Source organism: Moschus berezovskii, chromosome 20 (assembly GCF_049115385.1).
Source record: "Moschus berezovskii isolate FMDL1 chromosome 20, NW_MosBer_1.0, whole genome shotgun sequence".
Lineage (NCBI taxonomy): Eukaryota > Metazoa > Chordata > Mammalia > Artiodactyla > Moschidae > Moschus > Moschus berezovskii.
In genome coordinates, this window is record NC_142479.1 from 24,916,640 (window position 1) to 24,933,147 (window position 16,508).

General features: G+C 57.0%; 2 protein-coding genes across 3 annotated transcripts; both read left to right on the forward strand.

Annotated features, from left to right (window-relative positions):
- Window positions 1–709: 709 nt before the first annotated feature.
- DHRS11 (dehydrogenase/reductase 11) lies at window positions 710–9,260 on the forward strand. Its single transcript, XM_055400437.2, has 7 exons — window positions 710–1,109; window positions 3,782–3,991; window positions 6,507–6,601; window positions 7,365–7,494; window positions 8,107–8,199; window positions 8,414–8,479; window positions 8,603–9,260. Exons 1-7 carry the CDS (start codon window positions 753–755, stop codon window positions 8,642–8,644), a joined length of 993 nt encoding a protein of 330 aa, XP_055256412.2. The 5' UTR covers window positions 710–752; the 3' UTR covers window positions 8,645–9,260.
- An 805-nt stretch (window positions 9,261–10,065) lies between these two features.
- Window positions 10,066–14,966, forward strand: MRM1 (mitochondrial rRNA methyltransferase 1). Of its 2 annotated transcripts, XM_055400447.2 has the most exons (5): window positions 10,066–10,717; window positions 10,918–11,011; window positions 13,817–13,949; window positions 14,049–14,168; window positions 14,652–14,966. In XM_055400447.2, exons 1-5 carry the CDS (start codon window positions 10,149–10,151, stop codon window positions 14,822–14,824), a joined length of 1,089 nt encoding a protein of 362 aa, XP_055256422.2. In that variant the 5' UTR covers window positions 10,066–10,148; the 3' UTR covers window positions 14,825–14,966. The 2 variants fall into 2 exon arrangements, with proteins under 2 accessions (XP_055256422.2, XP_088684780.1); XM_088828654.1 differs by lacking the exon at window positions 10,918–11,011 and having other exon boundaries at window positions 10,066–10,739.
- The last annotated feature ends 1,542 nt before the right edge of the window (window positions 14,967–16,508 follow it).

Consider the following 16,508-nt stretch of genomic DNA (forward strand, 5'->3'; position numbering starts at 1 on the left):
CACATTAACATATTTGAGGTGCTTAAAATATATTTTACTGTGCCTGTCACGGTAAGCGCTCAATAAATGTTAGCTATTGCTTTAATCTTTGGCATACACCGTGGTATATTTGCTCCAGTGGGAGTAGGGGGGCTTAGCGAAGTTGTAGACTGTAGGTCATTAGGGATACAATCCCCTCCACCCCAATACACGTGTACTTGGGAGTGTTTGCATTTTTAACCATGAGTTCTCTTCGGTTAGAAAGGTCAAGCGATCAGGTAGGGTTGAAAGTCCATCCCAAGGTCACCCAGCGTTGACCGCTGAGACGCTCAACCTTCCCTGAGCGGAACTGTTCCTATCAGCCACCGGCTGGTTGAGGAAGGCGGTGGCGTCACCTTAAGTGCCCCGTAACTTCTCTTCCTGGCCTTTGGGTCAGGATAGGGAAGGTGGACAGAGCAAGAGGCGAGTACGCGCGTCCTCGCCTGCTGCAAGCCCGCGCCGAGCCCCGTTCTCCAAGGGTAAGAGCTCACAGTGGGAAACAGGACTACAAAGTGCCGGGACCCTCCCGCCCAGTCCCGCGAGAAGCTCTTTTCTTCGGGCGGGGAACGGGCGAGGGCCGGAAGGGGCGGGGCGGGGCGAGGGCCGGAAGGGGCGGGGTGGGGCGGGGATCGGGCGAGAGCCGGATGGGGCGGGGCGGTGCCCGCGCGGCAGGGGCGGGGCGGGGCGGGGCGGGGCGGGGCCGGGCCGCCGGCCCTCATCGTTCTCCAGCCGGGATGTGGCCGATAGCCGAGGAGCGGAGGGTGGAGCAGGGGGCGGAGGCCGGCCACAGTGGAGGCAGGTCCTGGCGTACCTCTGACGCGGGCAGGTCGACGGCGGGCGCCGCGGGGGTGACAAGAGAGCGGCCGGGCCCCTACGACCTAGGGCGGAGCTCGGCGATCCCAGTGCTCTGCTCCCAGAGCGAGGTGGGCGGGCGGCTCGGGACCCTGGCCAAAGCCGGCATGGAGCGGTGGCGTGACCGGCTGGCACTGGTGACGGGAGCCTCGGGGGGCATCGGCGCGGCCGTGGCCCGGGCCCTGGTCCAGCAGGGTCTGAAGGTGGTGGGTTGTGCCCGCACCGTGGGCAACATCGAGGTAAGGCCCTGCTGGGGAGCGAGTGGCTCTGGGTGGCGTCGTTTCAGCCGGGCTTGGGTCCAGGTGGGGGATGGGGAGCGGTCGGAGCCAAGGTGTCACGCTGCCCTCTTGCCCGCCACCCCAGGGCCACTTGCAGCAGGCTCAAGGGAAAGAGAGGTGGATGCCTAGTTGGTGGAGAAGGCTTTTGGATCCCTCAGGGCAGGACTCTATCTTTGCTTTTTAAAGTCTTGTCCGTTAGGGAGCTTTTTCCTGACAGCCTTTGCTCTAGTATACCAAGTCTCTGACTCCCTGGCATCTTTTCTCTTGCTTCCCTACCTGCCTGCTCAGGTTGGCTGAGAAAAGGAGAAAAGCCAGGAGAAGGAAAGAAAGCTTTCTGGCCTCAGTGGCTAAGCCGGCTACTAGATTGCTTCCTCTGGTTCCCAGACCTAGCCCACAAAGCCAAACAAGACAAATAAGAGCTAGAGGACTTGATCCTGCTCATTTTTCACCCAGGACAGAGTGGGGTTGGAGTGGGCGTGGAGCTTTTCTGAAGAGGAGGGTTAACCCCTCCTCAATGGACATAAGGGACAAATGGGATGTATATATAAAGTAGACCTTTTTTTTCAGTTTCACTGTCACAGGTGGGACTGAGAAGGTAAACCAGGGCATTGAACCTGTGCGCTCTGGGGGACAAAGCAATGTAGAACTGAACCCCCTGGTTTTTCTCTTAATGTGGGTTGGGAGGCCCAAAGGTTGTGAGCAATAAGAGCTCAGAGTAAAAGGAAATGAAGTTGGCTGTGTTGGAGCAAGGAGGAAAAAGGACGAGCAGTTTCCATCATAGGAACACTGGAGCACTTTGGATTTACCCCAAGCAGGACCCCCTCTCAGGGTCTGGGCTGGTGCTGAGCTTGACCTCCACCCTTGCTCAAAGTCCCTGGGGCAGAGTGGGCGAGGAGGCCTTGGGTGGGGCCCAAGCAGAAAGGTGTACAGGAGGGAGGCCTGTCCCCTCCCCTGCTGCCGACCAAAGGTACGCTTTATAGCCTCCTAGATGGTTCCAAGGTCACCTGGCTATACCCTTGCCCCACACTGCCCCTCCCTTTCTCCTATTCTGAGGTGCTCAGGGCCCGCCTCCACTCAGGAGCCTAGAGGATCAGACGAGGGATTAGGCCACTTGATTCTCTGATTCTAAAGTCACTCTTGCCTTCTCTTCCTACTCCCACCACCACTGCAAACCAGCCAGGAGAAGGGTCCCTGAACCCTGAGGAGAACCCCCGACTGATCACTCGCCCCCCAGGAGGACTCCTTTAATGAGGGGGGATGGCTCAGCTGTGAGGGGACTGACATGATTTCAGGTCCTTTTTGAGGATAGATGCGGACAGGTAGGGCAACGAGAAGACAGCGACAGAGAGTCCCTTCCTTGTGGCTTTGCTGCAGGGCTTTGTCTGGAGGAGGAATGAAGAAATGGAGTGCCAGGAGAGGGCAGAATTCCAGGCTGCTTTGCCCACCATCTGCTTTTCTTGATTGGTTGATGGATTCATTCATTGACACTCAAACAAAATTTGAGTTTCAACCTCCTACAATGAGAAGCCCTGTTTCCTGAGGGGGTCGTTGAGCAGGTGAAATGTTGAGTAGGTGAAATTGGGGGAAGGGGGACTTCTGAGACTGTTTAAACTCTGGAAAGTTAAAGCGGAAAAGAATTTCCTAGGTCACCTGACCGAGCCCTTTATTCCTGACTTGGTTCGGGGGTAGGACAGTGTTCCAGGGCAGCAGACCAAGCTGGCCCTCCTCTAGGGCACCCCTGGCACCCCTGGCCCACCCACACGTGTCCATAGTCACCTTGAGGAGGCTCAGGTGCCCGGTCACTGGCCTTCAAAGCGACCACACAGCCGGTTTTCTTCCTGCTTCTGAATGGCCGCTTACCTCTGCCATCTCCCAGGGGCCTTTCTCTCTCAGGAATCCTTAGTGTCTTGAGGGCCCTGGCATTGTCCAGGGGGGTGCCCAGTGTCACCTCCTACCTGGCTTGGCTCACAGTCTCCAGAGAAACTGGGGTGGAGGGTGGTGCCCCGTGGGTCAGAGAGAAAGACTCTCCTGACTTCCTGATGATTTTTATAGGCAGGGCGAGGGGAGACCGGCCGTTGAGCTCAACTGAGAAGTGAAAAGTCTGTGTGAGGGTGCTGAGCCAGCTGGCTGCAGCTTGTGGCGGGACAGCGATCATTTAGCTATAAGCCCTTCTGAGAGGGGTTGGTAGAGTGATGGGAGCGAAGTGAATCGAGGTCCCGGTGACGCTGGGCGTAGGTGGAAGAACCATGGGGTGGAGCTTGGCTATGAGCGGAGGTGTGTTCCTGTTGGGAAAGAGTCAGAAAAGAGACATCTCTCCATTCCTGGGACCCCCCAGGCCCCTTCTCTGATCCCCAACCTCACCCCAGAGCCCCAGAAACTGCTCCCTTCTTGAACGGAAGACTTGAGTTTATTTGGGAGGTTCCTCCACTGATGATCTCAGCCTCCCCCACCCTTGCTCAGGGACTGCTCTCACCCCTGGACTTCGACCCGAGAGGTCAGGCTGTGGGGATGACCATCAGAGGCGAGAGCTCTGTGAGCGGTGACAGCGGCGGGAGGTGGGGTCTGAGGGCGCGGGGTGGGTTGTGTGTGGAGTGAGCAGCTCATCCCAGTTAGACCCCTGTTGGGTTTCATAGGAGCTGGCTGCTGAATGTAAGAGTGCAGGCTACCCCGGGACTTTGATCCCCTACAGATGTGACCTGTCGAATGAGGAGGACATCCTCTCCATGTTCTCAGCAGTCCGCTCTCAGCACAGCGGTGTGGACATCTGCATCAACAACGCTGGCCTGGCCCGGCCCGACACCCTGCTTTCAGGCAGCACCAGGGGCTGGAAGGAAATGTTCAATGTAAGGGCTGGAGGCAGGGGTCTGTCGGGGTGGGTAGCAGGTCACAGTGGCCAGGAGGAAAGCAGGAAGATAGACGTCCATGGTCAGGAGGAAAGCAGGAAGATAGACGTCTATGGCCAGGAGGAAAGCAGGAAGATAGACCTCTGTGGCCAGGAGGAAAGCAGGAAGATAGACCTCTGTGGCCAGGAGGAAAGCAGGAAGATAGACATCTATGGCCAGGAGGAAAGCAGGAAGATAGACATCTAGGGAGGGGAGGCTTCAGGTTTCTGTCTGGGGCACTTTGAGTCTCACCTGCTTCTCCTCCCCAGAGGGAGAAGGAGTGGAGGAATGGCCAAATCTTTACCACTCTTTCCTCTGAGCCCCTGGGGGCAGTGCTTAAAAGCTGGTTTCCTTCTGTTGGAAGGGAGATTGGTAGGAAAGAAAACTGCCGTCAGTCAGATGTCCCCAAGTGTCAGCTTTGTGCTTGGGGACACGGTGTGATGGGAAGAAAAGGAACCCAGAGGCAGGAGATAATGAAGATGATGATCTCATTCAGCCCCTCCAGTAACCATGTGGCTTCAGGCAGGTTGTCACCCTCTCTGAGCTTCAGTCTTGTCACATGTTAATTGAGATGAACTGCACCTAGACCATCAATGTCTGGGATCACAAATTCCAGTGTCCCCTGAGGCCAGGTAGGAACCCAAAGAGTAGGGCGGGTCACACGGGGAAGCACTTGACCATGGAGTCCCCCCCCGCCCCCCACCCCCACCCCCGCTGCCGTCTGGGCAAGCACGGGCTGGTGTGGCCAGATCATGTAACTTCTCTGAGAGCAGTGGGGGGGCATCGATTTCCATGGAGACCCCCACCCACCCCATTCACCAAAACCTCAGCTCCAGGAATGCAAGGACTTTTGTCTATTTTATTCTGTCATAGTCTCAGCCTGCAGACACTCTATAGATATTTTTTGAATGAATGAAACCTTCTAATACAGATTGGAAATTAAGTTTAGAATGTTTTAAAACCACGTGTAGACCAAGCACAGCCTTCATGGCATGGGTTTTCAACCTCTAGACTGTAATATGGGGCAGTACCTTCAGGGTATGAAACTAGTTCCGAGCAGTGGAAAGCAGTGTGTAAATGGAATGTTTCTATCCCCCCCCAAGACTTTTCATATGTGGTCACAATAGCACCTGACAGGTGCGTGGGCCCAGAAATGAGCAACAAACATTGAAACGTTGAACAGGGATATGCAGCCCTGCCCTTGCCCTCAGAGAACCTTCTGGGAGATCCAAGTTGTGGACCTAACCTGCAGTCAGGGCGTCTCTAAACCTAGACCTCAGCTTGCCCGACTGTAAAGAGAGGCACGTATGTGAATTCCCTAAGACCCTGTTCAGCTTGAACATTATGTCATTCTCTTAGGATTGTTTTATGAGGCATCTCCCAAGAGAACCACGTCAGTGATCACAGAGGGAACCCTTGACCCCCAAATCTAGGAGATTCGCTCCCCTGGCCTGAGGGGATCTGTTTCTCCTAGTTTCTCCTCCATGCCTCCGTCCCCAGAAGCTGAGTTCTCTGCCCCACAAACCTACATTGTTAAGAGAACCAAAAGCAGGGCTGGAAATCGCCTGTGTCCTGCCATGAACGCTGGACCAGGTTTGCACCGGGAGTGTTCTGTCCCGATGCCTGGCACTGATACCTGATAAAGAGAAACATCTGACCTCCCAGCTGGTCTCCTCTCTTCCCCGGAGGAGAGGGTGAAGGCCCGCTGAAAGTTTTATCTCCACTTGCCCTCCTGGGCGAGCCTAAGTGGTGGGGCTGGGCTGGTGCTTTAGAGCAGAGACACTTCCGTTGGGCCTCTGTTCCCCGCAGACTGGGGTCTGGGGGTCACCTCTGCCGGAGGAGCAGGAGTGGGCAGGGTCCAGGAAGCCTCATGCCCTTGGGGGCCCCTTGCCATGCAGTGACATGTGACCACACCCCCTGTGCTCAGTCTTATAAATGGGATGGAGGTTGGAGGATGGCATGGAAGAACGGAGGGCCAGACTCTAGTCTCAAGGGAGGGACCGGAAAGGCACAGAGAGCAGTGGGGTGAAAGGCTGAGCTCAGTCCCGAGGAGAAAGATTTGTAAAGGAAGGATTTTAGGCTATTTTGGAGAGAGGAGAGCCAGTGACTCTGTCCCAGAGAAGAGTAGGGCATTTGGGGAAGAAAAGGGGTGAATTCCCTGAGGCAGAGGAGACAGCCAAGATGGGGAGCGCTCCTGGGTCCTGGCTGGGTTCTGGGGAGGGGTGGTGTCTGTTCCCGAATACACGGGAACTTGAGGGCATCACCCAGGGAGGGGAGCCACCTCTGCTGTTAGCTGGGGCTGGTGGCTGGACAGGGAGGGGCACGTAAGGCCCGCGGCCCTGACCTGTCCTTGGTCTTGGGTAGGACCTGGCCCCTGTTTGGGATGCTCCCCACCCCAGGGTGCTCTGGGGCTCCATCACCTGCTCAGGTGGGCCCAAAGATGCAGACACGCATTGCCCCCCACCCCGGCCCACAGGTGAATGTGCTGGCCCTCAGCATCTGCACGCGGGAAGCCTACCAGTCCATGAGGGAGCGGAAGGTGGATGATGGACACATCATCAACATCAACAGGTGAGGCGGGTGGCGGGGGCTGGGGTCAGGCCGCCCCCTACTCTCCCAGCAGAGTGACCTGCCGTGGCTCCTTTGACCTCTTTGGACCTCAGTTTCCCCCAGGTGGTAGAATAGGGATTTCACTCCCAGTTAACACCCAGATGGCATGACTGGGGGGCGGGGAAGAACGTTGTTGTGGTTGTTTAGTTGCTTAGTCCTGTCCGACTCTTTTGCAACCTCCATGGACTGTAGCCTGCCAGGCTCCTCGGTCCATGGGATTCTCCAGGCAAGAAAACTGGAGTGGGCTGCCATGCCCTCCTCTAGCGGGGGAAGAAGAGTATGTGCCAAACGCCAGCCCCTCATTGGATGGAAGGGGTAGCTTGGCCCTTTGGTGCCTGAGGCCTGGGGCTCCTCCTGGGACCGGGGTTCTCCATTCCTCAGGCCGCAGCAGGAACCCCACCCTGTGACACAGAGACTGCAATCTCTGTCATGGGGGCGCCTGCGTAGACACGGCCTCCGTGCCATAGACTGAGGAGAGCCCTCTCAGTGAACCTCACGGGTGAAAGGGAGAGAGCTTGGCCAGCCTACGTGGACTGAAGAGGGAATCCTGGGGTCCACGGAGGGAGGCCTTGGAGGAGGAGGGGGCCCGGAGGAGCTGTCGACATGGACAGGCCGGCTGAGTGGCGGGAGGGCGGTCCCTAATGTTTCGGAGGCACCGGGGGGCAGCTGGCCCGGCAGGCGGCCTGGCATCACTCTCTCCTTCCCCTTCCCTCCCTCCACCCAGCATGTGTGGCCACCTGGTGCCACCCCCGGCCGAGATCCATTTCTACAGCGCTACCAAGTACGCCGTAACCGCACTGACAGAGGGGCTGAGGCAAGAGCTCCGGGAGGCCCAGAGCCACATCCGAGCCACGGTGAGGGCCGACCTGACCCCGGGCCCTCCCCGCCGCACACACTTGCAGCCCCGGGAGCCCGCGGCCTGGTGCACCGCGGAGAGCCCGGCGTCCGCCCTGGGCACAGGCCTCCTGGGCTCTGCTGCTGCCGGTGCGGCCCTGCCCAGTCCTCGAGTCCCCGCGTGTCTCTGCCTGTGAGGCGGGAGAGGGGCTGACTTGAACCTGGAGGAGGGGGCAGGGGCGCAGGGGTGAGGCTGAGGGAGCATAAGGGACCGTGGGCAGCCAGGGCCACAAAGCCAGGACAGGGGCTCTCCCCGGGAAGGCTGCCTCTCCATGCCTCAGTCTTCCTAGCTGTAAAATGGAGATGAAAACACCTATAGGTTACGAGGGTTTAAGGGAGGCCACTTTGTAAAGCTGACCTGGCTTTTGGTAATGGCCCTGTAGCTGGTAGGAATCATTCTGATAACCCCCCCGTGGCAGCTTTGGAGGGCGGAGGTGGCCGCTTGACGTCGGGCGGCCATCCCTGTGAGGCTGGGGCCCTGTGGCCTCCGTCCTTTCCCTCCCAGCCCCCCGCCCCAGGCCTGACCTCCGGCCGGGGCTCAGCTCCTGAGCAGGCTGTCTCTGTTGGCCCAGTGCATTTCTCCAGGAGTGGTGGAGACACAGTTCGCCTTCAAAGTCCACGACAAGGACCCCGAGAGGGCAGCTGCCACCTATGAACACATGAAGGTGGGGCCCAGTGAAGCCATGCACTCCCTAAATGAAGGCAGAGGGAGCCCTGGCCTTCAGACCTCGCCCTGCTAGCCAGCCCATCGCCTCTCCTGGAGGGTGGGGGAGGGAACATGGCTGCTGGGGGGGACCTCCCTGATGGGGGGACCTCCCTGATAGGGGGGGACCTCAGATCATTCTGTCCTCACCTCACCCCTTTCCCTGGTGCTCCCAGTGTCTCAAGCCTGAGGATGTGGCCGAGGCTGTCATCTATGTCCTCAGCACCCCCCCACATGTCCAGGTGAGTCTGGCCTTGGCTGTCCGTCCCCTGGAGGAGCCCAGCCAGCCCAGAGGTGGAGAGTGGGGAGGCCTTAAGAGGGTGGGGAGAGCATACTGGCTTCCTCAAGCCTTGTGCCTTCTGCAGATTGGAGACATCCAGATGAGGCCCACGGAGCAGGTGACCTAGTGCCCTTTGGGGAGCTCCTCCTTCCCGCACCCCTCTCACAGCTGGGCACCTGCCCCTGGACTGGGGGTGTTGATTTCTGAACCCCTGGATTCCACTTCCTTTCCCCACCCCCACCAGGGGCTAGAAAACTTGAGGTTTTTATATGTCAAATTGTTTCCACCATGAATGGGTTGGGGGAGAGGAGGTGGTGTCCCCTGATTGTTTTACCTGCTCCTGCTTTCTCGGTCCCCTTCCTGGGCTCCTGGCCTTTGTCTGCTGCCCTTGCCTCCTTCCCTTTGGCCTGGGGAAGGGACTGTGGCCAAAAGTGGGGCTTTCTCCTATCTTCCTGAACCCCCACCCCCACTGTCCCTTGAGGATGAGGCCGCGGAGGGAAGCCCTCACCTTCCATCTGAATGCTTTTCGGGGCTCCAGGCTTCCTTCTCTCCTCTCCCCACCGCGCCTTCTTTGCCCCGTCTCAGTTCTCCAGCCCCACTGCGGCTTCTGCACCCCTCAGTGGGGTCCTCACTCCACTCTGACTATGGCAGCAGAATACCAGGGCCTGCCTCCCAAGTGGGTTTCACTGTGATCATTAAAAAAAAGAATACTTGCATTAAAAAATCTTGGCTGCAGAAGTGTCTTTCAGTTCTTCCCCCTTCCTGTGATGAGGAATGGTTGTCTCAGAGTTTCTTGCAGGAGAGCGGGAAAGTGGGTGGATTGGGGGCATCCTTCCTGGAGTGTGAATTACCTTTCGGTTGGGTCTGGAAAATGGCTAAGAATTTCCTGCTAGAAAAAGAGGATAGCAGGGCGCGCCAGGCAGGGCGGCCCCGAAGAGCACGCAGGGCTGGAATAGCACAGAACTTAGTGCAGGAGTGACGGTGGGGCTGAAAAGGTAGCTCTTGCCTGAATCCCGGGGCGGGAGTGTGGGGGCGGCGGGGTCTGGGTCCTGAGCAAGGAGTCTGGCCCTTAACCTGTGGGGCCAAGGGCATCAGCTGGCTTGTCAGTAGGCCAGAGCTGTCACTCAGAGAATCAGGGCCATGGAATCGGAAGTCATCGGTGGGGTTTCTGCTGACCGGTGCTAAGGTTTGACAGGCAATGGAGTTGTCGCGGAGGGGCTGGATGCAGAAGCAGCTCCGTAGGAAAACCGCCAGCACCCGGTGGCGGAGGGCGTCACCACGCCCAGCCAGGTTGGACAGGAAACCCAACACATCGCCTTAAAGTGTCCTTTGCTGGCGCCGGGGTGAAAGGTCCTCCAACCTCCCGGGGCCTTGGAGGGTGCACGACGCCGCCCGGCCCGCCGTCGGGTCAGCTCAGCGGCGAGCGCCACCTCGCCCCGGCGCCTTGGCAGTGGATGGTGGTCGCTCCGCCGGCCCTGCAGGGGGCGCTGTGGGAACGGCCTGGCCTCCGCGCATGCGCCTTGCGTCTCCGGGCGGGGGCGGGGCGTCCGGACGCGGAAGCGGAGCTGCTCACGTGCGGGACGGCGCCGGCGGGAGTGACCGCCCCTGCGGACGCAGCCCGGGCATCCACCATGGCGCTGCCTCTGGCCGTCGGCGCCGCGACCTGGCCCTGCTGCAGCCTCCTCCTCACGCGTCCTTTCTCCCAAGCGACGCGGTGCTGGGGGCGGCCCGGCGGGGAGGAGCTCGGCCGCCTGCTCCTGGATGACCTGGCGTCGGTGCCGCGGCCGGCCGGGGGCCCGGAGCTCCTGTTTGGCCTGTCCCCGTGCCTCCTGGCGCTGCGGGCCGCCCGCCGCCGCGTCGCCCGGCTTCTGCTCCAGGCCGGCAGGTCTGGGCTGCAGGGGCAGCGGGCCGAGCTGCTGCGCGCGGCCGAGGCGCGGGCCATCCCGGTGCTGCGGCCCCGGCGGCGGGAGCTGGACGTCCTGTGCCGCCACCAGGTTCACCAGGGCGTCTGCATGGAAGTGAGCCCCCTGCGGCCCCGGCCCTGGGCCGAGGCCGAGGCCGAGGTGGCCCGGCCAGGAGACGACCCCCAGCAGCTGTGGCTCGTCCTCGAGGGCCTGCAGGATCCCCGGAATCTTGGGGCCGTGCTGCGCTCCGCTCACTTCCTCGGAGTCGATAAGGTCATCACCAGCCGGAGAAACAGGCACGGACGCCCGTTATTCCCCGTGCGTCCCCATCTGGAGGCTTAGCTGAGTTCCTAAGCACCTTGACCCTTGGGTGGTCCCTCAACCAGGCTTCCCCGACGTCAGAATTCTTACCCCCCAATCCTGGGGTATGGGGGAGGGCACAGCACCGGGCCTGAGGTTACCCGGCTTCATATGGTGGCATGGGGAAACCTTGCAGCTGCCCGCTCACTCCAGTAGTCAGCAAGGCCAGCGCCGGGGCTATGGAGGTGATGGACGTGTTCTCCACTGATGACCTGGCCGGTTTTTTACAGGTAATGGCGCGGAGGAAGCGGGGGTGTGTCAGTAAAGAAGAAATGAGCCAAGCTCAGTCTCTCCAAGGGCCTCCTGGCCAGCAGCTGAGGGAGGAAAGAGAGTGGGGGACATGTTGGTATCGCCTCCTTGTTTGTTTAGTCACTAAGTCGTGTCCACTCTGCGACCTCACGGACTGCAGCACGCCAGGCTTCCCTGTCCAAAGTATTGTGGCCATTGGAGCTTCAGCATTAGTCCTTCCAGTGAATATTTAGGATTGATTTCCTTTGGGATGGACTGGTTTGCTCTCCTTGCAGTACAAGGGGCTCTCAAGAGTCTTCTCCAGCTCCACAATTTGAAGGCATTAATTCTTTGGAGCTCAGCCTTCTTTATGGTCCAGCTCTTGCATCCATGCATGACTACTGGAAAAACTGTAGCTTTGGCTATATGGACCTTTGTTGGCAAAGTGATGTCTCTGCTTTTTAATAGGCTGTCTAGGTTGGTCATAGCTTTTCTTCCAAGGAGCAAGCATCTTTTAATTTAATAGTTAAAGTCACCATTTGCAGTGATTTTGGAGCCTCCAAAATAAAACCTGTCACTGTTTCCACTTTTTCTCCTTCTGTTTGTCATGAAGTAATGAGACCAGATGCCATGATGTTCGTTTTTTGAATGTTGAGTTTTAAGCCAGCTTTTTCACTCTTTCACCCTTTTCAAGAAGCTCTTTAGTTTCTCTTAGTTTCTGCCAGTAGAGTGGTATTATCTGCGTATCTGAGGTTGATGATATTTCTCCTGGCAGTCTTGATTCCAGCTTGTGATTCATCCGGCCATCTAAATCGCTTTGAGGAGAGAAGCATCCATGGAGCAGAGTCTGAGCCTACTTTTTGCCCCTCCTGCAGGTTTACTCAGCACTTCACTGACTAGGGGCTTCCTGATAGCTCAGTTGGTAAAGAATACGCCTGCAATACAGGAGACCCTGGTTCAATTCCTGGGTCGGAAAGATCCGCTGGAGAAGGGATAGGCTACTCATTCCAGTATTCTGGCCTGGAGAGTTCCATGGACTATATGTAGTCCATGGAGTCGCAAAGAGTCAACATGACTGAGTGACTTTCAGTTCACTGTCTAGTAAGTAAAGTGTTAGTTGCTCAGTCGTGTCCAACTCTTTGGGGCCCCATGGACTGTAGCCCGCCAGGCTCCTCTGTCCATGGAATTCTTCAGGCAAGAATAATGGCGTGGGTAGCCATTCCCTTCTCCAGGGGATCTTCTCAACCCAGGGGATCGAACCCAGGTCTCCTGCATTGCAGGCAGGTTCTTTACCATCTGAGCTACCAGGGAAGCCCATTTAGTAAGTAGGTCTTCAGTAAATGTTCACTCGTGAGAAACCAGTGGTTCCTGCTTCCTCTTGTAGGGAAGCAGTGTGAAAGGCTCTTTGGACAAGGACTAGTCTATCCCTTTCCCCTGGTCCCTCCCACAAATGAAGAAACAAAGAAACAAAACAAACCCCCCAAACCACTACCACCAGCGGCAGCATCACCACCAGCAAAAAAAAAAAACCTGCTTTGATGTCTAGGAAGGGACAAACCTTAGCAAAACCCCTGGTCCATCAGCATTTGTCTTCAGCTGTGCTTCCCTTGCTGGACACAAGGGGGCAGTATTGCCCTGTATTTAGCAGTTTCCCTGACCATCCCCCAGGGCTCCTCTCAGTCCTTGGGTCCCTTTTCTATACATACTTATTTCTTGTTTGTCACATGCAATCTGATGGTTTTAAATTGCCGTTTAGATACGAATGCCTCCCCAATATATATCCTTCTGGATTTTGCTCCTGAACCTCAGATTCACATATCTAGTTGCCAACTCAACAGCTCTTTTTTCTGTCTAATGGGCATTTCAAACAAGATTTCCAAATGTTCCTGTTCCTTTTGCGGACGTAGCCAGCTCAGTTGATGGCAGCTCCTCCTGCCTTCAGTTGTTTAGGCCTTGGCATCCTCCTTGGTTCTTCCTGCTCTCTCACCCCGCATCCCACATGCCTTATGAGGATGTGATTGTCCAGTCCTGCACATGCAGCTGACAGCAAAGGTACAGGCAGTTCAGGTTTGCCCCAGAGATTAGAAGAGGATTTAAAATAAACAGATATTGTTAAGGCACATCCTTTCATTTTTACCTTGACCTTATTTCCACATTCTGACCATTTCTAACCATCTCCGCTGTTACCACTGTGGTCCAAGCCACCATCATCTCTGCCTGTGTCACTGCAGAAACCTAACTGGTCTGCTTGCTTCTGCTCTCAACATAGAGGGATTCTGTGGAGATGTAAGTCAGACCATGTCACAGCTTCTCTGCTCAAAACCCTTCAAAGGCTTTGCCTCTCTCAGAGTGAGAGCCAAAGGCCTTCCAGTCGCCTTTGAGGTCCTACCTCCCGTGGCCTCTTTTTTCCTTTCCTGTCTCAGCAGCTCCCTTTCCACTGACCACTTGGCTGTTCTGCTGTTCCTCACGCTTGCCTGATAAGCACCCGCCTCTCGGCCTTTGCCCTTCCTGATCTCTGCCTAGAGTATCTCCTCCCCCAGGTGTCTGTGTGGTGCTCCCTCCCCTCACCTCCTGCAGGTCTACACTTCAGTGAGGCCTCCCTGACCTCCCGGCCACGAGGCTGGGGTTTGGGCCTGTTTTGTTCATCGCCTTATCCCCAGTGCAGAGCACAGAGCCTGTCCACTCTAGGTGCTTGATAACTACTGACTGAATCCAGCGGCTCAATGAGGGGGTGACTAGATGGGCAAGGCCAGGCTCCTCCCGGCTGGTGCTCCGCTGAAGGATTGATTTCTCCTCCCCCCTTTCAGGCCAGAGCCCAGCAGGGCTGGCTCGTGGCTGGCACAGTGGGCTGCCTGGGGCCTGAGATCGCCCTGTCCTCCAAGATCCCCATTGCTTGCTGCTTGGATTTCCTCTGGGACCGGCCTACGCTCCTTGTGCTGGGTAGGTAGATGTCCCTGTTCTTTGCTGAGATGCAAGCTTCCTGAGTGCCTGTCTGCCCAGCTGGGGCCTCCGTAACCCTCCGGCCCCTCTGCTCTGCAGGGAACGAGGGCTCTGGTCTGTCTCGGGAAGTGCAGGCCTCCTGCCAGCTTCTCCTCACCATCTTGCCTGGCCGGCAGCTGCCTCCTGGACTCGAGTCCTTAAATGTCTCCGTGGCCGCAGGTGAGTTTCCACTCCCCTTCCTTCTCTCCCTCTGATCACACGCATACAGCTGCTTCAATTCATCCTAAATACCTTTCTCAATCTTTCTGTGTCCGAATTGCTTATATGTGCCAAATGAGGAAAATATCTACATCTTTTAAAAAATTAATAATTTTTGACTGCTGTGGATCGTCATTGCTGCCCAAGGGCTTTCTCTAGTTAAGGTGAGCAGAGGTCACTCTCTAGTGGCAGGCTTCTCATTGCAGTGGCTTCTCTTGTTTGTGTGCGGGCTCAGTAGCTGTGGTGCATGGGCTTCGTTGCCCTGCAGAGCACGTGGGATCTTCCCGAACCAGGGATGGAACCCGTGTCCCCAGCATTGGCAGTCAGGTTCTTAACCACTGGACCAGCAGGGAAGCCCCCTGAAGCCTCTTGAGGATGAAGTGAGGAAGTGCCTGGCCCATGGTCCCTCCTCTGTTCCACCCTTGTCCTTCTGTCTGTCTGCAGGAATCCTTCTTCACTCCATTTGCAGCCAGAGGAAGGGGTTCCCAGTGGAAGGGAGGAGAGAGCAACTTCTCCACGACCCCCAGGATCCCTCGGCCTCATCTGAAGCAGCCCGAGTGGCTCAGCACCCAGGACTGTCCTCGGGATCAGTAAAGAAGAGACAAGACGGGGGCTGACCGGGACTGCCTGCGGTGTGTGTGTGCTGGGGAGCGCATGCACCCCCACCCTCGAATGTGCTGGAGTCTCTTGTCTTATGAGTGTGCATCAGTCCTCTGTTTATAAACCGCTGTCCTGGGGAGCCAGGAGCCTTGCAATAGAGACCACAGGAAGTTCAGTTTCCCATTTTTTTTGGACTTGCGGTTGGAGATGGCAGCTTGTTAATTTCTACGCTGCGCTGGGACAGAGGGTCTGTTTCTTCCCAGGTCCCACCTGAAAGTGAGGGGGGAGTTTTGGACATCAGAAGGGTATCGGGCAGCCCCATCCAGGGTCCTCTTCCTCTTGGACGGGTGTGAGAAGGCAGAGGGAAGCCTGGGGCACTCCTGTGGGCCACACAGGTGCAAATCCAGGCTCAAACCCTGTGAGCACATGGCTTCATCTTTCTAACCTCCAGGCCTGTTGTCAGGATCCAGTAAAACATCACTTGATATCCAGCAGGCACCCCTTCTCTCTGGTTCCTCCACTAGGTGGCAGCCTTGCTCTTTGGTCCACAGTCCCTTTGGGAAGCTTTCGCAGCCACCTGGGGAGATTCCTGGCTGTGACCCACCCCAGAGAGGCAGGGGAAAGATTAGCAAATACCTATCAACTCACTGGCCCTCCAGTACCCACCATGGATGAGTCACCAGTTAGTCGGCCTCCATGGAAGGACCTGCTGAACCAGAGTTCTGGCCTTTGATTCTGGGAGGTGGTGAGGACCTTGCAGATTTGCCGTTTATTGTACAACCCAGACAGATTCGGTACCCTTCTCCCAGGCTCCCCTGAGTGGAGCAGAGGCCACTAGGATAAGTAGCTTAGAGCAGTCTTGGCTGCTCACTGGAACCACCTGGCAAGCTTTAAAAAACAGCTGACACCCCTCTCAGCCTGATGTAATTGGTCAGTGTATGACATGAACATCTGACGTGTTTTTTTTTTAAGGATTTTACTTTCTTTTTTGGCCGTGCTGGGTCTTCACTGCTGCTTGGGCTCTTCTCTAGTTGCGGAGAGCAGAGGCTACTCTAGCTGCAGTGCACGGGCTTCAGTAGCTATGGCACAAGGGCTCAGTGGTTGCAGCTCCTAGGCTCTAGAGCACAGGCTCAGTAGTTGCGGTGAATGGGCTTAGTTGCCCTGTGACATGTGGGATCTTCCCAGATCAGGGATCCAACCCTTGTCCCCTGCATTGGCAGGCAGATTCTTTACCACTGAGCCACCAGGGAGATTCCAAACATCCGAATTTTTAAAGCTCCCCCAGTTGAGTATCAGTTGCAGCCCAGGCTGGGAACCATTAGGTTTCTGCTGATATTCTGGGCTGGATAACTTGTGAAGGCCTGTCCTGCACATTGTAGGATGTTTAGCAGCATCTCTGGCCTCTGCCCACAAGGTGACAGTAAGCACCCTCTCTTCCCTGAGTTGTGACAACCGAAAACGTCTCCAGATGCTGCCATATGTCCCCAGGGGGATGGAATCAGCCCTTGAGCAGCACTGCTTGGGAGCGTGGGTCAGGGGGATGGCTGCCCGAGGCACAGGTCCTGATGCTGTGACCTTGGCCACTTCCTCACCCTCCTGCCCCTAGTGGGCGGGGATAATCCTGCCTCCCTGGGTGGCGGGGAGGAGAGAGGCTGGAGAGGAACTCTGGGCCCTACACACTGTAGGTGCTTGGTAAACAGT

Excerpts from the sequence above, each read along its gene's own strand:
- DHRS11 (XM_055400437.2), top strand. The coding sequence starts at position 753 with ATGTGGCCGATAGCCGAGGAGCGGAGGGTGGAGCAGGGGGCGGAGGCC. Across the intron at positions 1,110-3,781 it reads GCACCGTGGGCAACATCGAG|GAGCTGGCTGCTGAATGTAA; the intron begins GTAAGGCCCTGC and ends TGGGTTTCATAG. Across the intron at positions 8,200-8,413 it reads CCACCTATGAACACATGAAG|TGTCTCAAGCCTGAGGATGT; the intron begins GTGGGGCCCAGT and ends TGGTGCTCCCAG.
- MRM1 (XM_055400447.2), top strand. The coding sequence starts at position 10,149 with ATGGCGCTGCCTCTGGCCGTCGGCGCCGCGACCTGGCCCTGCTGCAGC. Across the intron at positions 11,012-13,816 it reads ACCTGGCCGGTTTTTTACAG|GCCAGAGCCCAGCAGGGCTG; the intron begins GTAATGGCGCGG and ends CCCCCCTTTCAG. Across the intron at positions 13,950-14,048 it reads GCCTACGCTCCTTGTGCTGG|GGAACGAGGGCTCTGGTCTG; the intron begins GTAGGTAGATGT and ends TCTGCTCTGCAG.